The sequence below is a fragment of the Bufo bufo genome, chromosome 9 (genome assembly GCF_905171765.1).
Source record: "Bufo bufo chromosome 9, aBufBuf1.1, whole genome shotgun sequence".
Taxonomy (NCBI): domain Eukaryota; kingdom Metazoa; phylum Chordata; class Amphibia; order Anura; family Bufonidae; genus Bufo; species Bufo bufo.
The window spans coordinates 225,634,934-225,656,942 of NC_053397.1; the positions used below are offsets into that span (position 1 = coordinate 225,634,934).

At 42.5% G+C, this 22,009-nt stretch overlaps 1 protein-coding gene across 1 annotated transcript in view; it reads right to left on the reverse strand.

The window, feature by feature from the left end:
• Positions 1–18,018: 18,018 nt before the first annotated feature.
• LOC120978953 (G-protein coupled receptor 54-like) overlaps positions 18,019–22,009 on the reverse strand; it is a 29,632-nt gene continuing 25,641 nt past the window's right edge. The window contains exons 4-5 of the mRNA XM_040407413.1: positions 20,244–20,482; positions 18,019–18,520 (exon numbers count right to left, since the gene is read on the reverse strand). Of these exons, the coding sequence (XP_040263347.1) occupies positions 18,146–18,520; positions 20,244–20,482 (614 nt within the window). The 3' untranslated portion in view covers positions 18,019–18,145. The remainder of the gene's footprint in view (positions 18,521–20,243; positions 20,483–22,009) is intronic.

Genomic DNA, 22,009 nt, shown 5'->3' on the forward strand with positions numbered 1-22,009 from the left:
AGATACACAGCTCAGCAGGGAGTATCACACAGGATAGGATTAGATACACAGCTCAGCAGACGGTATCACACAGGATAGGATTAGATACACAGCTCAGCAGACAGTATCACACATGATAGGATTAGATACACAGCTCAGCAGACAGTATCACACAGGATAGGATTAGATACACAGCTCAGCAGACAGTATCACACAGGATAGGATTAGATACACAGCTCAGCAGTCAGTATCACACAGGATAGTATTAGATACACAGCTCAGCAGACAGTATCACACAGGATAGGATTAGATACACAGCTCAGCAGACAGTATCACACAGGATAGGATTAGATACACAGCTCAGCAGACTGTATCACACAGGATAGGATTAGATACACAGCTCAGCAGACAGTATCACACAGGATAGGATTAGATACACAGCTCAGCAGACAGTATCACACAGGATAGGATTAGATACACAGCTCAGCAGGGAGTATCACACAGGATAGGATTAGATACACAGCTCAGCAGACAGTATCACACAGGATAGGATTAGATACACAACTCAGCAGACTGTATCACACAGGGCAGGATTAGATACACAACTCAGCAGACAGTATCACACAGGGCAGGATTAGATACACAGCTCAGCAGGCAGTATCACACAGGATAGGATTAGATACACAGCTCAGCAGACAGTATCACACAGGATAGGATTAGATACACAGCTCAGCAGACAGTATCACACAGGCTAGGATTAGATACACAGCTCAGCAGACAGTATCACACAGGACAGGATTAGATACACAGCTCAGCAGACAGTATCACACAGGATAGGATTAGATACACAGCTCAGCAGACAGTATCACACAGGATAGGATTAGATACACAGCTCAGCAGACAGTATCACACAGGATAGGATTAGATACACGGCTCAGCAGACTGTATCACACAGGATAGGATTAGATACACGGCTCAGCAGACTGTATCACACAGGATAGGATTAGATACACAGCTCAGCAGACTGTATCACACAGGATAGGATTAGATACACAGCTCAGCAGACTGTATCACACAGGATAGGATTAGATACACAGCTCAGCAGACAGTATCACACAGGATAGGATTAGATACACAGCTCAGCAGACAGTATCACACAGGATAGGATTAGATACACAGCTCAGCAGACAGTATCACACAGGATAGGATTAGATACACAGCTCAGCAGGCAGTATCACACATGATAGGATTAGATACACAGCTCAGCAGGCAGTATCACACAGGATAGGATTAGATACACAGCTCAACAGACAGTATCACACAGGATAGGATTAGATACACAGCTCAGCAGACTGTATCACACAGGATAGGATTAGATACACAGCTCAGCAGACAGTATCACACATGATAGGATTAGATACACAGCTAAGCAGGCAGTATCACACAGGAGAGGATTAGATACACAGCTCAACAGACAGTATCACACAGGATAGGATTAAATACACAGCTCAGCAGACAGTATCACACAGGATAGGATTAGATACACAGCTCAGCAGACAGTATCACACAGGATAGGATTAGATACACAGCTCAGCAGACAGTATCACATAGGATAGGATTAGATACACAGCTCAGCAGTCAGTATCACACAGGATAGGATTAGATACACAGCTCAGCAGACAGTATCACACAGGACAGGATTAGATACACAGCTCAGCAGACAGTATCACACAGTATAGGATTAGATACACAGCTCAGCAGACAGTATCACACAGGATAGGATTAGATACACAGCTCAGTAGACAGTATCACACATGATAGGATTAGATACACAGCTCAGCAGACAGTATCACACAGGATAGGATTAGATACACAGCTCAGCAGACAGTATCACACATGATAGGATTAGATACACAGCTCAGCAGACAGTATCACACATGATAGGATTAGATACACAGCTCAGCAGACAGTATCACACAGGATAGGATTAGATACACAGCTCAGCAGCACAGGATAGGATTAGATACACAGCTCAGCAGTCAGTATCACACATGATAGGATTAGATACACAGCTCAGCAGACAGTATCACACAGGATAGGATTAGATACACAGCTCAGCAGACAGTATCACACAGGATAGGATTAGATACACAGCTCAGCAGACTGTATCACACAGGATAGGATTAGATACACAGCTCAGCAGGCAGTATCACACAGGATAGAATTAGATACACAGCTCAGCAGGCAGTATCACACAGGATAGGATTAGATACACAGCTCAGCAGACAGTATCACACAGGATAGGGTTAGATACACAGCTCAGCAGACAGTATCACACAGGATAGGATTAGATACACAGCTCAGCAGGCAGTATCACACAGGATAGGATTAGATACACAGCTCAGCAGACAGTCACACAGGATAGGATTAGATACACAGGTCAGCAGACAGTATCACACAGGATAGGATTAGATTCACAGCTCAGCAGACAGTATCACACAGGATAGGATTAGATACACAGCTCAGCAGACAGTATCACACACTGTAGGATTAGATACACAGCTCAGCAGACAGTATCACACAGGATAGGATTAGATACACAGCTCAGCAGACAGTATCACACAGGATAGGATTAGATACACAGCTCAGCAGACAGTATCACACAGGATAGGATTAGATACACAGCTCAGCAGACAGTATCACACAGGATAGGATTAGATACACAGCTCAGTAGACAGTATCACACATGATAGGATTAGATACACAGCTCAGCAGACAGTATCACACAGGATAGGATTAGATACACAGCTCAGCAGACAGTATCACACAGGATAGGATTAGATACAGAGCTCAGCAGACAGTATCACACATGATAGGATTAGATACACAGCTCAGCAGACAGTATCACACAGGATAGGATTAGATACACAGCTCAGCAGCACAGGATAGGATTAGATACACAGCTCAGCAGTCAGTATCACACATGATAGGATTAGATACACAGCTCAGCAGACAGTATCACACAGGATAGGATTAGATACACAGCTCAGCAGACAGTATCACACAGGATAGGATTAGATACACAGCTCAGCAGACTGTATCACACAGGATAGGATTAGATACACAGCTCAGCAGGCAGTATCACACAGGATAGAATTAGATACACAGCTCAGCAGGCAGTATCACACAGGATAGGATTAGATACACAGCTCAGCAGACAGTATCACACAGGATAGGGTTAGATACACAGCTCAGCAGACAGTATCACACAGGATAGGATTAGATACACAGCTCAGCAGGCAGTATCACACAGGATAGGATTAGATACACAGCTCAGCAGACAGTCACACAGGATAGGATTAGATACACAGGTCAGCAGACAGTATCACACAGGATAGGATTAGATTCACAGCTCAGCAGACAGTATCACACAGGATAGGATTAGATACACAGCTCAGCAGACAGTATCACACAGGATAGGATTAGATACACAGCTCAGCAGACAGTATCACACAGGATAGGATTAGATACACAGCTCAGCAGACAGTATCACACAGGATAGGATTAGATACACAGCTCAGCAGACAGTATCACACAGGATAAGATTAGATACACAGCTCAGCAGACAGTATCACACAGGATAGGATTAGATACACAGCTCAGCAGTCAGTATCACACAGGATAGGATTAGATACACAGCTCAGCAGACAGTATCACACAGGACAGGATTAGATACACAGCTCAGCAGGCAGTATCGCACAGGATAGGATTAGATACACAGCTCAGCAGACTGTATCACACAGGATAGGATTAGATACACAGCTCAGCAGACAGGATTACACAGGGTAGGATTAGATACACAGCTCAGCAGTCAGTATCACACATGATAGGATTAGATACACAGCTCAGCAGACAGTATCACACATGATAGGATTAGATACACAGCTCAGCAGACAGTATCACACAGGACAGGATTAGATACACAGATCAGCAGACAGTATCACACAGGATAGGATTAGATACACAGCTCAGCAGTCAGTATCACACAGGATAGGATTAGATACACAGCTCAGCAGACAGTATCACACAGGATAGGATTAGATACACAGCTTAGCAGACAGTATCACACAGGATAGGATTAGATACACAGCTCTGCAGACAGTATCACACAGGATAGGATTAGATACACAGGCCAGCAGACAGTATCACACAGAATAGGATTAGATACACAGGTCAGCAGACAGTATCACACATGATAGGATTAGATACACAGCTCAGCAGTCAGTACCACACAGGATAGGATTAGATACACAGCTCAGCAGACAGTATCACACAGGATAGGATTAGATACACAGCTCAGCAGACGGTATCACACGGGATAGGATTAGATACACAGCTCAGCAGACGGTATCACACAGGATAGGATTAGATACACAGCTCAGCAGACGGTATCACACAGGATAGGATTAGATACACAGCTCAGCAGACGGTATCACACAGGATAGGATTAGATACACAGCTCAGCAGACAGTATCACACAGGATAGGATTAGATACAGAGCTTAGCAGACAGTATCACACAGGATAGGATTAGATACACAGCTCTGCAGACAGTATCACACAGGATAGGATTAGATACACAGCTCAGCAGACGGTATCACACAGGATAGGATTAGATACACAGCTCAGCAGACAGTATCACACGGGATAGGATTAGATATAGAGCTTAGCAGACAGTATCACACAGGATAGGATTAGATACACAGCTCAGCAGACAGTATCACACAGGATAGGATTAGATACACAGCTCAGCAGACAGTATCACACAGGATAGGATTAGATACAGGGCTTAGCAGACAGTATCACACAGAATAGGATTAGATACACAGGTCAGCAGACAGTATCACACATTATAGGATTAGATACACAGCTCAGCAGACAGTATCACACATGATAGGATTAGATACACAGCTCAGCTGACAGTATCACACAGGATAGGATTAGATACACAGCACGACACAGTATCACACAGGACAGGATTAGATACACAGCTCAGCAGACAGTATCACACAGGATAGGATTAGATACACAGCTTAGCAGACAGTATCACACAGGATAGGATTAGATACACAGCTCAGCAGACAGTATCACACAGGATAGGATTAGATACACAGGTCAGCAGACAGTATCACACAGGATAGGATTAGATACACGGCTGGTGCGGGAGGCTATGTAGTAAGTAGGCTTCACCATACAGAAGACAGTTCGGGGTTTCTGCCGCCTCCAAGATGAGTGGATCCATGATGGCCTCACAAGTCAAGAATGCGAGTTAAGTGATTACTGGCAGCTCGCTATATAATCTCCGACTAGACATTGGCTCGATCACATCGCTATTAAGGTCTTATAGGAACCATAAAGTATATTATACATAGAAAAGAGAACATGACGTGATTCCTGCCTGGTATAACAAGGGGAGGGGAGAGAGAACCTTGTCCGCAAAGGCTTGCAATCTACAAGGGAAGGGGGAAGGAGACAGTAAGTGAGGATACAAGCTGAACAGGCGGCTGCATGGTGGCAGCAGGATTATTGCAGGTGGTTGGCTTTCCTGAAGAAGTGAGTTTCCAGGTTCATATTTGAAGGTTTGGATAGTAAAGGACAGTCTGATGTGCTGGGCTTGTCAGTTCCAGATTATGAGGATGCACTTAAAAAATCTGGAAGATGATGGTGTGAGGAGCAGACATGAAGAGAGCACAGGTGTATGGAGAGGACAGGTTGTGGACTGGAGATTTATGTGAGGATATCAGGTCAGAGATAGAAATGAGCAAATTATTCAAGAATTCATTTCGGCTGCTTCGCTGAATTTTACTAATGTGACTGATTACTTCATCACAAAGTGCACTTCTTAGTAAGCAGTGGATGCAATGATCGGGAGCGGTGATTGCAGTTCTTCGTCATAGTACCCCTCAGATGCCGCATTCATACATGATCGCAGCATCTGATATAAATAACAGAGTGTACAATAAAAAAATAAAATCATATATACCTGATCCATTTGCTCGCGACGGGCTGGCCGCCTCCATCTTGTTTGAAGATCTGGAGCAAAATCTCGCCTGATCCTTGACGCCAAATGGATCAGATAAGTAGGTTAAATCGATTCGCTACCACGAAGCACAAGGAAATTCGGCTTTGCGGCGAAACAAATTTGTCATTCGATTCACTCAACACTAGTCGGAGATGCATGAAGAGGGCAAGTCATTGACAGGTTGTGGGCAGCCTTGGATGTCATTAATATCTAGAATTTAATTTGCTCGACAGAGGATCTAGAAGGAGGAGTAATGAGTACTGTAGAAGGTAGAAGAAATGTCTAGAAGGAGGAGTACAGAGTAATATAGAAGGAAGACAGGTCTAGAAGAAGGAGTACAAAGTAATGTGGAAGGCAGAAGAGGTCTAGGCAGAAGGTCTAGAAAGAGGAGCAATGAGTAATGTAGAAGGAAGACAAGTCTAGAAGGAGGAGCATAGAGTAATGTAGAAGGCACAAGAGGTCTAGGCAGAAGGTCTAGAAGGAGGAGCAATGAGTAATGTAGAAGGAAGACAAGTCTAGAAGGAGGAGCATAGAGTAATGTAGAAGGCAGAAGACAGGTCTAGGCAGAAGGTCTAGAAGGATAAGTACTGAGTAATGTAGAAGGAAGACAAGTCTAGAAGGAGGAGCATAGAGTAATGTAGAAGGCAGAAGACAGGTCTAGATGGAAAAGCACAGAGTAAGGTAGAAGGAAGACAAGTCTAGAAGGAGGAGCATAGAGTAATGTAGAAGACAGAAGACAGGTCTAGAAAGAGGAGCACAGAGTAAGGTAGAAGGCAGAAGACAGGTCTACAAGGAGAAGCACAGGTTAATGAACATAGACCACAGGTCTACAAGGAAGAGTACATAGTAATGTAGATGGAAAAAGACAGGTCTAGAAGGAGAAGCACAGAGTAATGTGGAAGGTAGATGACGAGTTTAGAAGGAGGAGTACATAATAATGTAGACAGAAGACAAGTCTAGAAGGAGGAGCACAGAGTAATGTAGAAGGTAGAAGACAGGTCTACAAGGAGAAGCACAGGGGTTAATGTACATAGACCACAGGTCTACAAGGAAGAGTACATAGTAATGTAGATGGAAAAAGACAGGTCTAGAAGGAGAAGCACAGAGTAATGTGGAAGGTAGATGACGAGTTTAGAAGGAGGAGTACAGAATAATGTAGACAGAAGACAAGTCTAGAAGGAGGAGCACAGAGTAATGTAGAAGGCAGAAGACAGGTCTACAAGGAGAAGCACAGGGGTTAATGTACATAGACCACAGGTCTACAAGGAAGATTACATAGTAATGTAGATGGAAGAAGACAGTTTTAGAAGGAGAAGCACAGAGTTTTAGCCCAGCAGTCCGTGCCGGCGCTGCTGCCCCTAACCGCGGGCAAGGGCACCGGGCTCCCTCTTTCCATGCCACCATGCGTGCGCTGACAAGCGTGGGCAGCAGGTAACTTAACTATGGTATCTGTGTTCCATGCCAGAGTTTCCTTCCTGCTGGAGACTTGTACTGGTGCTTGAAGCTTGCATAGGTGTGTCTCTCATCACCTATGAAGCAACACACACGCCCTCTTTCTCACCAGCCTATGGCTGGATTGCAGGATGTATTTAAATGCGCTTCCTACTACAGGAAGATGCCTGAGCATCTCATGGTCTCTAGCTTGTCTAGATTCAAGTGCAAAGGTGTTTCTCTTGTCTGCTTCGCTATGTACCGGACTTTGCTTATTGAACTCCTGGACTTTGCCTGTTTGCCGCCTGTCTCTGACCTCAGACTTTGTTTACTGACCTTTCTTGTTCGCTGCCTGTCCAGACCCAGATCCGCCTGGCCACGCACGTCACCTCGGTGCTCGCACCGGTTACTCTGACCCCCTGGTTAGCTGCCACAGACTTGGGGACTGCTCTGGAGTGGCACCTGACAACTACCCAAACGGCTCAGGCCTATCCTCACTATCAGAGGCTTTCTTGAAGACCAGGTAGTTGCCTAGTTACGCCCCTCCAGACTATAGCCAGTCAGTAGTGCAATGGGTCTACGACCACTTGCATAACACAGAGTAATGTGGTAGACGACGAGTCTAGAAGGAGAAGCACAGAGTAATGTAGACAGAAGATAGGTCTAGAAAAAGGAGCACATAGTAATGTAGATGGCAGAAGACAGGCCTAGAAGGAGGAACACAGAGTCATGTAGAAGGCAGAAGACAAGTCTAGAAGGAGGAGTACAGAGAGTAATGTAGATGGCAGAAGTTAGGTCTTGAAGGAGGAGCACAGACTAAGGTAGAAGGCAGAGGATAGGTTTAGAAGGAGAAGCACTGACAAAGGTAGAAGGTAGATGACAGGTCTAGAAGGTGGAGCACAGAGTAATATAGTAGGTAGCGGACAGGTCCAGAAGGAGGAGCACATACTAAGGTAGAGGAAAGGTCTAGAAAGAAGAGCACAGAGTAATGTAGAAGGCAGAGGACATGTCTAGAAAGAAGAGCACAGACTAAAGTAGGAGGCAGAAGATAGGTCTAGAAGGCCTAGCACAGAGTAATCTAGAAGGCAGTTCTAGTAGGAGGACCATGATGGCCTCGCAAGTCAAGAATGTGAGTTAAGTGGTTACTGGAACTAGGTCTAAACGGAGAGACACAAACTAAGGTAAAAGAAGATGACAGGTCTAGAAGGAAGAGCACAGACTAAAGTAGAAGGCAGAGGAGAGATCTAGAAGAAGGAACGCAGACTAAGGTAGAAGGCAGAGGACAGGTCTAGAAAGAGGACCACAGAGTAACATAAAAGGAGGAGGACAAGTCTAGAAGAAGGAGAACAGAGTAATGTTGAAGGCAGAGGACAGGTCCAAGAGTAGGAGCACAGATTAATGTAGAAGATGGAGGAAATGTTTAGAAGAAGGAGAAGTCTAGAAGAAGGAACACAGAGTAATATAGAAGGTAGAGAACAGATCTAGAAGAAGTACAGAGTAATATATAAGGGGGAAGACAGGTGTAGAAGAAGGAACACAGAGTAATATAGAGCTTAGAGAACAGGTCTAGAAGGAGGAGCACACAGTAATGTAACCATTATGTCTTCACAGTTGTACAGATACTGGCTTACATGGGCCATAGAAAAATACATTCTACTGTACATCCAGACCATTTCACTGCATGATGTATAGGCTTGATATATACTGTATACACTCACCTAAAGAATTATTAGTGCCCCCATACTAATACGGTGTTGGACCCCCTTTTGCCTTCAGAACTGCCTTAATTCTAGGTGGCATTGATTCCACAAGGTGCTGATAGCATTCTTTAGAAATGTTGGCCCATGTTGATAGGATAGCATCTTGCAGTTGATGGAGATTTGAGGGATGCACATCCAGGGCACGAAGCTCCCGTTCCACCACATCCCAAAGATGCTCTATTGGGTTGAGATCTGGGGACTGTGGGGCCATTTTAGTGCAGTGAACTCATTGTCATGTTCAAGAAACCAATGTGAAATGATTGGAGCTTTGTGACATGGTGCATTATCCTGCTGGAAGTAGCCATCAGAGGATGGATACATGTTCTCATTCTGTTTACCCCAAATTCGGACTCTACCATTTGAATGTCTCAACAGAAATCGAGACTCATCAGACCAGGCAACATTTTTCCAGTCTTCAACAGTCCAATTTTGGTGAGCTCGTGCAGATTGTAGCCTCTTTTTCCTATTTGTAGTGGAGATGAGTGGTACCCGGTGGGGTCTTCTGCTGTTGTAGCCCATCCGTCTCAAGGTTGTGCGTGTTGTGGCTTCACAAATGCTTTGCTGCAGACCTCGGTTGTAACGAGTGGTTATTTCAGCCAACGTTGCTCTTCTATCAGCTTGAATCAGTCGGCCCATTCTCCTCTGACCTCCAGCATCCACAAGGCATTTTTGCCCACAGGACTGCCGCATACTGGATGTTTTTCCCTTTTCACACCATTCTTTGTAAACCCTAGAAATGGTTGTGCGTGAAAATCCCAGTAACTGAGCAGATTGTGAAATACTCAGACCAGCCCGTCTGGCACCAACAACCATGCCACGCTCAAAATGGCTTAAATCACCTTTCTTTCCCATTCTGACATTCAGTTTGGAGTTCAGGAGATTGTCTTGACCAGGAGCCCCCCCTAAATGCATCGAAGCAACTGCCATGTGATTGGTTGACTAGATAATTGCATTAATGAGAAATAGAACAGGTGTTCCTAATAATTCTTTAGGTGAGTGTATATATATCCTTATGATACTCAGTTTGCTCTTTACTCCTTCAGACATCCAGTACTTTGCTGTTTTCTCCCCTGGAGATCATTTTTATATTAGTGAGCCATGATCCCGGCTCAGGATTTCCTACTGAAAACCCTTTATCACCTTTTGCTTATAATCATTTCTGCTTGATCCTCAGTCTTATCAGATGTTGGAAAAATTAGGATAGCGTGTTGCGTGCACTGGTTTCTAAAAAATAAAAATCAATAGTAATTCGAGTTTGAGGATGACCTTTACCAGCACTGGCCATGAACACGTGGGCCCGGAGGGTACGCTGGGATAATCATAGGCGCTCTAATGTGCTTTGTGGAGACACAACACCAACCTTTATTATTAGGAAAAGGGCAAAGTCGGCAACGTGACTCACCCCACTGACTCACTGAAGGTTCCTCCTTTCCTCTGTGGCAGATATTACTAACTTCCATGAAATTATTGCCAGCAGCCATTCACAGAGCTAAATATTTGATGTTTTTGGCTTAATCGTGCCAATAAAAATATCCTGACCAATGCAGAACAAATGTCTCCAGTGCCCAAAAGATGATGAGTGAACCCGTGACTCACTGCCTGGCAACTATATAAACTCCAGGGAGACAAATGTCTGATTGGTGGCCAATAGTGGAGTCATTATTGATGTTATAATGTATCACTAGTAGCCAGTAGTTGAGTCATATATAATTACAATGTATCACTGGTGGCAAGTAGTGAAGTCATTGATGTTATAATGTATAACCAGTTGAGGCATAATATCTGATTACAGTGTATCACTAGTGACCAGTAGTAGAGTTATAGGTGGTTACAGTGTAGAACCAATGGCTAGTGGTTTAGTAATAGTTGTTATAATGTATCAGTATTGGGCAGTAATGGAGTCATTGATGTTATATCACTGGTGTTCAGTAGGGGAGTAATATATATTAGAATATATCACTGGTGGCCATTAGTGTTGTAATACATGTTAGAATATATCACTGGTGAGTGGTGACCAGTAGTAAGGTTATGGATGATTACAATGTAGAGCCGATGGCCAGTAGTGGATCAATATAGTCGCTATAATGTATCACTAGTGGTCAAAGTGAAGTCATAGATGTTAGACTGCATCCCTGGTGGTCAGTAGAATAATTATTTACAATGTATCACTGATGGCTAGGCGTTCAGTCATGGATGATTACCATGTACCACCCATGGTCATTAGTTCAGGTGTGAATGATACAATGTATCAATGTTGATCATTAATGGGAATATGGAGGTTTAAATTGTAAAATTTGTGACCAGTTATGCAGTCATGGGTGATTACAATGTATCAAACATGGAACTGATGTATGATTATAAACATTCAAGTGATGTAAGGGCAGGTTTACTAACCCGGTCTGAAATCTAGATGTGTAAATTTAGACTAGACAATCTAAAGATCCACCAAATGTATCATGGTGTTGGATGCTGGATGATAAATCTGGTGCATGCCTAGACACTTTTCTCTAATCCTGTACTACCTACTTTACACAAACATTTTGTACCAAATTATGGTGCCAAACGATGCATCTAAAGCTACACCCCTCTCCATTAGGTCAATCCCCCGGAGGCTTACTTGCTATAAAACATGTATAAAATAAGATGCACCAAATTGCTCTGGAGAGGACAAAGGAGTCTTGAGAGGATTCAGGAGTCTGGAAAGGTGATAGGGGAGACAAAGGATAGGGGAGACAGAGGTGTTTAGAGGGGGACAGATAAGTCTGGAGAGGACAGAGGAGTCTTTTGGTGGAAAGAGGAGTCTAGAGGGGACAGAGTGTCTGGAAGAGACAGAGGAGTCTGGAAAGGACAGAAGTTCTGGAGGGGGATAGAGGCTAGAATCTGGATGGGATAGAGGTGTCTAGCAGCGGCTCATTCCCCTCTTCCTATTGAGAACACGTGCATGCTCAGCCTAGCCCAACCTGCATGTAAATCAGGGTTTGAAAGGAAAAGATGTTGGCAAAACAAGTGTTCGACCTGTACCCAGCACCCAGAAGTGATACTGTGCCGTCTATAAGAGTATATACTGAGAATAGTAACAGAAGTGATACTGTGCCGTCTATAAGAGTATATACTGAGAATAGTAACAGAAGTGATACTGTGCCGTCTACAAGAGTATATAATGAGAATAGTAACAGAAGTGATACTGTGCCGTCTATAAGAGTATATACTGAGCATAGTAACAGAAGTGATACTGTGCCGTCTATAAGAGTATATAATGAGCATAGTAACAGAAGTGATACTGTGCCGTCTACAAGAGTATATAATGAGAATAGTAACAGAAGTGATACTGTGCCGTCTATAAGAGTATATACTGAGAATAGTAACAGAAGTGATACTGTGCCGTCTACAAGAGTATATAATGAGAATAGTAACAGAAGTGATACTGTGCCGTCTATAAGAGTATATACTGAGCATAGTAACAGAAGTGATACTGTGCCGTCTATAAGAGTATATAATGAGCATAGTAACAGAAGTGATACTGTGCCGTCTACAAGAGTATATAATGAGAATAGTAACAGAAGTAATACTGTGCCGTCTATAAGAGTATATACTGAGAATAGTAACAGAAGTGATACTGTGCCGTCTACAAGAGTATATAATGAGAATAGTAACAGAAGTGATACTGTGCAGTCTATAAGAGTATATACTGAGCATAGTAACAGAAGTGATACTGTGCCGTCTATAAGAGTATATACTGAGAATAGTAACAGAAGTGATACTGTGCCGTCTACAAAAGTATATAATGAGAATAGTAACAGAAGTGATACTGTGCCGTCTATAAGAGTATATACTGAGCATAGTAACAGAAGTGATACTGTGCCATCTACAAGAGTATATAATGAGCATAGTAACAGAAGTGATACTGTGCCGTCTACAAGAGTATATAATGAGCATAGTAACAGAAGTGATACTGTGCCGTCTATAAGAGTATATACTGAGAATAGTAACAGAAGTGATACTGTGCCGTCTATAAGAGTATATACTGAGAATAGTAACAGAAGTGATACTGTGCCGTCTACAAGAGTATATAATGAGAATAGTAACAGAAGTGATACTGTGCCGTCTACAAGAGTATATAATGAGCATAGTAACAGAAGTGATACTGTGCCGTCTATAAGAGTATATACTGAGAATAGTAACAGAAGTGATACTGTGCCGTCTACAAGAGTATATAATGAGAATAGTAACAGAAGTGATACTGTGCCGTCTACAAGAGTATATAATGAGAATAGTAACAGAAGTGATACTGTGCCGTCTATAAGAGTATATACTGAGAATAGTAACAGAAGTGATACTGTGCCGTCTACAAGAGTATATAATGAGAATAGTAACAGAAGTGATACTGTGCCGTCTATAAGAGTATATACTGAGAATAGTAACAGAAGTGATACTGTGCCGTCTACAAGAGTATATAATGAGAATAGTAACAGAAGTGATACTGTGCCATCTGTAACAACACATACAGAGTGTAATAAACAAGTGATACTGTAATACTAACCACATACGGATACTAAGATACATGATATTCTGCAGTTGGTAAGGCAATGTATGGAGCAGCGATATTGTGCGGTCGATAATGAAACCTACTGAGAATTGAATCTGTGCAATCACATTCGGAGTCAGAATTTACGTTACATTTTATAACCTAACATCATCCCTGCGTATCCCTTGGTGACTGTAACAAGTAATCATTAGATTGCCATTTCTATTCTGCAATAGTATTTTATCCATTACAAAATACACAGTTCAGTAGATTTCAATGCAGTATATTCCACCTGCAGGCCTGTATTGGAATATACCAGTGATGGGCATCGGAGCCTCAAACAGGCTCCAGCCTATCACTCCAAGGTAACAGCGTCCTAAATCTCAGCTGGGGGAAGCTGTTACAGGAGCAGAAGTGCGCGGCTCCCGCATTTTCTCCAATCAGATGGTGTGGTCACAGTGGACCACAGCATCTGAGCGGTTAAATATCTGCAATTGGCATTATTGCCAATCGCAGACATTAGCCCAGAATGGCTATAGGGCTCGATCCACTCTAGAGAGGGTGCCATCTTTAACTCCTTAACATATAATGCTATACAAGTACAGAATTAAGTGATCGCATTTGTAAGAAGTGTGGGCTGCTGCGGTGAGCCCGTTCCATAAGTGGCGGGTGTCGGCTGTACCATACAGCAGGTACCCGGACGCAATGACAGGGAATAGAGATCGCGCCGCACCCCGTCATTTAACCCCTCAGATGCCGTGTTCAACGATGATCGTGGCATCTGTCAAGCAAGGCAGGGAGATGCGGCTCCCTCGGCCTTCCAATCGGAGCCACCCCAGTGAAACCGCAGGGCTCTAAATGGTTACCATGCCAGCCTGGACATTGCTGAAGCCTTCCAGACCTGCCATGATAAGCTGCCTCCTGCTCTGTGCACGAGACACAGCTCAGCAGGGAGCATGTGAAAATACTCCTAACCCTAATAGATCTCTATTAGGTTGAATAGGCCAATGGATCAAAAGGTCCCAGGTTCTAGTCACCTAAGGGGCCTAATAGTTATTACTGTAAATAAAAAATGTAAAAAGCACCAAAATATTAAAAGTTTAAATCACCCCCCTTTCCCAATTTTAAATATATAAACAATAAAAAAAATTAACATATTAGGTATTTCCGCATCTGAAAATGTCTGAACTGTTAAAATATTTTTACATTTCCTGTGCGGTGGACGCCGTAATGGAAAGAAAATTAAAAACGCTCAATTCACCATTTTTTTTGTTGTCCCCCCCCTCCAAAAAAAAAAAAATTGAATGCCAGTGATCAAAAAGTTGAACATGCCGCAAAAATGGAATAAAAACTACCGTTTGTTATATTCTTGTACATAGGAGCAGTATTATAGTAGTTATATTATGTACATAGGAGCAGTATTATAGTAGTTATATTCTTGTACATAGGAGCAGTATTATAGTAGTTATATTCTTGTACATAGGAGCAGTATTATAGTAGTTATACTCTTGTACATAGGAGGTAGTATTATAGTAGTTATGTTCTTGTACATAGGAGTAGTATTATAGTAGTTATGTTCTTATACATAGGAGGCAGTATTACAGTAGTTATATTCTTGTACATAGGAGCAGTATTATAGTAGTTATATTCTTGTACATAGGAGCAGTATTATAGTAGTTATATTCTTGTACATAGGAGGCAGTATTATAGTAGTTATATTCTTGTACATAGGAGCAGTATTATAGTAGTTATATTCTTGTACATAGGAGCAGTATTATAGTAGTTATATTCTTGTACATAGGAGGCAGTATTATAGTAGCTATATTCTTGTACATAGGAGCAGTATTATAGTAGTTATATTCTTGTACATAGGAGCAGTATTATAGTAGTTATATTCTTGTACATAGGAGCAGCATTATAGTAGTTATATTCTTGTACATAGGAGCAGCATTATAGTAGTTATATCCTTGTACATAGGAGCAGTATTATAGTAGTTATATCCTTGTACATAGGAGCAGTATTATAGTAGTAATATTCTTGTACATAGGAGCAGTATTATAGTAGTTATATTCTTGAAAATAGGAGTAGTATTATAGTAGTTATATTCTTGCACATAGGAGCAGTATTATAGTAGTTATATTCTTGCACATAGGAGCAGTATTATAGTAGTTATATTCTTGTACATAGGAGCAGTATTATAGTAGTAATATTCTTGTACATAGGAGCTGTATTATAGTAGTTATATTCTTGAAAATAGGAGTAGTATTATAGTAGTTATATTCTTGCACATAGGAGCAGTATTATAGTAGTTATATTCTTGCACATAGGAGCAGTATTATAGTAGTTATATTCTTGTACATAGGAGCAGTATTATAGTAGTTATATTCTTGAAAATAGGAGTAGTATTAAAGTAGTTATATTCTTGCACATAGGAGCAGTATTATAGTAGTTATATTCTTGCACATAGGAGCAGTATTATAGTAGTTATATTCTTGCACATAGGAGCAGCATTATAGTAGTTATATTCTTGTACATAGGAGCAGCATTATAGTAGTTATATTCTTGTACATAGGAGCAGTATTATAGTAGTTATATTCTTGTACATAGGAGCAGTATTATAGTAGTTATATTCTTGTACATAGGAGGCAGTATTATAGTAGTTATATTCTGAACATAGGCGGCAGTATTATAGTAGTTATATTCTTGTACATAGGAGGCAGTATTATAGTAGTTATATTCTTGTACATAGGAGCAGTATTATAGTAGTTATATTCTTGTACATAGGAGCAGTATTATAGTAGTTATATTCCTGTACACAGGAGGCAGTATTATAGTAGTTATATTCTTGTACATAGGAGCAGTATTATAGTAGTTATATTCTGAACATAGGAGGCAGTATTATAGTAGTTATATTCTTGTACATAGGAGGTAGTATTATAGTAGTTATATTCTTGTACATAGGAGCAGTATTATAGTAGTTATATTCTTGTATATAGGAGGCAGTATTATAGTAGTTATATTCTTGTACATAGGAGCAGTATTATAGTAGTTATATTATTGTACATAGGAACAGTATTATAGCAGTTATATTCTTGTACATAGGAGGCAGTATTATAGCAGTTATATTCTTGTACATAGGAGGCAGTATTATAGTAGTTATATTCTTGTAAATAGGAGGCAGTATTATAGTAGTTATATTCTTGTACATAGGAGGCAGTATTATAGTAGTTATATTCTTGTACATAGGAGCAGTATTATAGTAGTTATATTCTTGTAAATAGGAGGCAGTATTATAGTAGTTATATTCTTGTAAATAGGAGGCAGTATTATAGTAGTTATATTCTTGTACATAGGAGGCAGTATTATAGTAGTTATATTCTTGTACATAGGAGTAGTAGTATAGTAGTTATATTCTTGTACATAGGAGGCAGTATTATAGTAGTTATATTCTTGTACATAAGAGGCAGTATTATAGTAGTTATATTCTTGTACATAGGAGCAGTATTATAGTAGTTATATTCTTGTACATAGGAGGCAGTATTATAGTAGTTATATTCTTGTACATAGGAGGCAGTATTATAGTAGTTATATTCCTGTACATAGGAGATAGTATTATAGTAGTTATATTCTTGTACATAGGGGCAGTATTATAGTAGTTATATTCTTGTATATAGGAGGCAGTATTATAGTAGTTATATTCTTGTACATAGGAGCAGTATTATAGTAGTTATATTCTTGTACATAGGAGCAGTATTATAGTAGTTATATTCTTGTACATAGGAGCAGTATTATAGTAGTTATATTCTTGTACATAGGAGCAGTATTATAGTAGTTAGATTCTTGTACATAGGAGGCAGTATTATAGTAGTTATCTTCCGTGTGCGAGGTGTCACCGTCATGAACATGTGGAGTATGATGAGACACTACAGACGTGTCATTGCTTAGTTTTGTTGTCTCTGTTCTAGGGGATTCTTGTCTAGCGAGGTCACCCCCAGTCATATTTCCTGCTGACATTACCTCTCGTTTCATTGTCTTATAGAGATTATCCTTTAATGAATAGACACAATAAAAATACAAAATCAGGATCTGTTACAGACAGGACACACAACATATTTTCAAGTAGAAAACCACAAATTTAATGGCACAATCCTGTATAAATTGTCTGGTGGTGGCGATTGTCCGCAGGAAGAAGGATTACCATGGCGTATGCTCTTCCTTTGTCTGTATGGAAATACTCCTGCTGACCTGCTCATTATAGATGTCTCTGAGATGTGGGTTTCTTACAGTTTATCTCTCTTCACGTCTTTGAGGTCTCCTGAGGGTCCCATAATTCTTTGCTTATTGTCAGAAACTGACCGCATTAACCCCTTCACTTCAACTCCTGGTTGGTCGACTCCATAGCCACAAATTTCATTTCGTTGTGGGCAGTCCCGGAGGTGATGCTCCCATCCCTCACCTTATTCCGGAACATGAAGGGGAAAGCTTTCTTGAAAGACTTCCTGAAGCTGGCGCCCATGAACCCGTAGACGATGGGGTTGATGGACGAGTTGGCATAGGACATACAATTGGCCCACGTTTTGATTTTGTAGGTGGCGTAGTTGGCTTGAAAGCCTGGGTAGAATCCTTGGAAGAGGCTAAAGAGCTGGATGGGGCCCCAGCAGATAGTGAAGAGAAGGACAATTACTATCACCATTCTGGATATTTTGCTCCTCATGGCAATGGTTCTCTCAGAGAGCAGCTGCACCTGGAAGGATGAAGGAAAGTCTTAAGGTACATCATGAAGCCTCATCCAGAGCTGCATTCAGAATTCTGCTGGTTTCTTCACTAAATCAGCAGCAGAGAATTGTGAATGCAGCTCTGGTGGTGACTGTGGAATCCCTCAGTGATGTCTCAGACACACAGTAAACCTAGAATCTGTGCCTTGAAAAAGTATTCATACAGCCACAAACTTAAATGTATTTCATTGGGATTTAATTGACCCACTCAAAGTAGGAAATATGTCTGAAGTGAGAAGAAAATGATACATGTTTTTCAAAATTTTTAATAAATAAAAATCTGAAACCTGTGGCATGCATGCATATATATTCAGCCTCCTGTACCCTGTGTGACCAATGGCCTTCAGAAGTCACCTCATTTGCACATAGAGTCCACCTGTGTGTAATGTCTTCTCAGTATAACTATAGCTGTTCCGTGAAGGCCTCAGAGGTTTGTTAGAGAACATTAGTGATCAAACAGCATCAGGAAAACCAAGGAACACATCAGACAGGTCAGGGATAAAGTTGTGGCGAAGTGTAAGGCAGGGTTAGGTTATAACAAAAAATACCCCAAGCTCTGAACATCTCACAGAACATTGCCCAATCCATCATCTGAAAATGGAAGGCGTGTGGCACAACTGCAAACCTCCCAAGACACGGCCGTCCACCTAAACTGACAGCCCAGGCAAGGAGAGCACTTAGAGAAGCAGCCAGGAAGGATACCCATAGTCACTCTGGAGGAACTACAGAGATCCTCAGCTGAGGTGGGAGAATCTGTCCACAGGACAACTATTAGTCGTCTTCTCCACAAATCTGCCCTTTATGGAAGAGCGGTAAGAAGAAAATCATGTTTGAAAGCAGCCATAAGAAGTCCCGTCTGCAGTTTACCACAAGCCATGTAGGGGACACAGCAAACATGTGAAAGAAGGTGCTCTGGTCAGAGGAGACCAAAGTTAAACTTTTGGCATAAATGCAAAATGTTTTGTGTGGTGGAAAACTAACCGTGCCCATAACCCTGAACACACCGTCCCCACCGTCAGACATGGCGGTGGCTGCACCATGCTGGGGTAGGCTCTTCTTCAGCAGGGGCAGGGAAGCCGGTCAGAGGTGATGGGAAGATGGATGGAGCTAAATACAGCAATCCAGGAGGAAAACCTGGTAGAGGCTGCAAAAGACTTGAGACTGGGGCGGAGGTTCAGCTTCCAGCAGGACAACAACCCTCAACATCCATCCACAGCTACAATGGAAGGGTTTAGATCAAAGCATATTCATGTGTTAGAACGGCCCAGTCACAGTCCAGACCTAAATCCCATTGAGAATCTGGGGCAATACTTGGAAATTACTGTTCACAGAGGCTCTCCATCCAATATGGCTGGGCGCGAGCTCTTCTGCACAGGAGAAGGGGCAAAAATGTCATCCTCTAGATGTGCAAATCTGGTAGAGACAGACCCCAAAAGACCTGCAGCTGTAATTGAAGCGAAAGGAGGTCCTACAAAGTATTGACTCGGGGTGAATACTAATGCACATCACACTTTTTTCCGATTTTTATTTATAAAAAAATTTCAAAACCATATATCAGACTTGTACTTTGTGTTGGTCAATCACATAAAATACATTTAAGTTTGTGGGTGTAACGTGAAAAAAATGTAGAAAAGTTCAAGGGGTATGAACACTCCTTCAAGACACTGTACATTGTGCTGGAGGCACAGCTACCTGGTAGTTGTTGTCCATGGGCTCCACCACTGGTTGTCCGACCCTCTTCAGCATCAGTGAGTAGCACAGGCAGATGGTCAGCAATGGCAGAAGGTAGACAGCAAGGAACTGGTAGAGGATACAAGCTTTCTTCAGAGTGTCTGATGGAAACTGCTCTATGCAGTAGGTCCTGGGGCCGTACCAGTAACCGTTCTGTATCTTCTGGTAAGGGATGATGGGAGTAGACAGCAGCAGGGACCCTGGGGAGGACACTGACCGTTACACATCACATTGTAGTACATTGTACACAAGTATCACAGCTGTCCAGGATCTGGTGGCATTCTCATGGTCCTGGACAGTAAAGGGGCTGCAGGGCAAAAGTATTGGCGCCTCTGGTCATAACGAACTTAAGCTGTATTTACTTGTACAGAGTAGCAGACAATTATCGGGAAGGAAGTGTTCCTTCCCAACAACTGGCTGCTCATTAAAGGGGTTGTCATGGTTCAGGGCTGAACCCGAACATATCCCCTTCTTCCCCTACTCGCCCCTCTGAGATGATCATCGGAGATTTTTAGTTTACATATTTACACTGCTAGGCAAAGGCTTCCACCTAGCAGTGTTCCCGGTGACGTCAGTTTTACAGGCTAGCCCGCCCATTAGTGCCGGAGAGCATCTGACCGTGAAATGCTCCGATGCTCATATCAGAGGGGCTGATGGGGGGAAGAAGGGGAAATGTGCGGGTTCAGCTCTGAACCTGGACAACCCCTTTAAGTAGGGGTGAAGCACTGTATTTACATGCAGCGATCAGTAGTAGGCGTAGTCGCCATTGCTATCGCTCGTCCTCATACAGCTGTATTGTTTGTGGCCATCAGATCGCTGTTTAGACGGCGCGACCTGCAGCCCAGAAACAATAATTGATGGTTGTGATCAGAAGGCTCTGCTCTGAGCCCCTCCGCACACCAAGGATCTTCATAGTCACAGTCAGGAGGTCCCACGTGGAACTCCTCCGTGGCCACCTTTAACTCACCTAAAAGACTTGACAAAGGAATCTTAGACTCCAAAATGTGTTGTCATGAATAAAGGAAAATGTATTTCACTCAATCGCGGTCGGAGCATTGTCAGGTAGTAACTGTCTGCATCCCCTTATCTATACTACACAGGAGGAAGAGACTGCACACAGTGACTGCACAGGAGGAAGAGACTGCACACAGTGACTGCACTGGAGGAAGAGACTGCACACAGTGACTGCACAGGAGGAAGAGACTGCACACAGTGACTGCACTGGAGAAAGAGACTGCACACAGTGACTGCACTGGAGGAAGAGACTGCACACAGTGACTGCACTGGAGGAAGAGACTGCACACAGTGACTGCACAGGAGGGAGAGACTGCCCACAGTGACTGCACAGGAGGGAGAGACTGCACACAGTGACTGCACAGGAGGGAGAGACTGCACACAGTGACTGCACAGGAGAAAGAGACTGCACACAGTGACTGCACTGGAGGAAAAGACTGCACACAGTGACTGCACAGGAGAAAGAGACTGCACACAGTGACTACACTGGAGGAAAAGACTGCACACAGTGACTACACAGGAGGGAGAAACTGCCCACAGTGACTGCACAGGAGGGAGAGACTGCACACAGTGACTGCACAGGAGGGAGAGACTGCACACAGTGACTGCACAGGAGGAAGAGACTGCCCACAGTGACTGCACAGGAGGAGGAGACTGCACACAGTGACTACACAGGAGGGAGAGACTGCACACAGTGACTACACAGGAGGGAG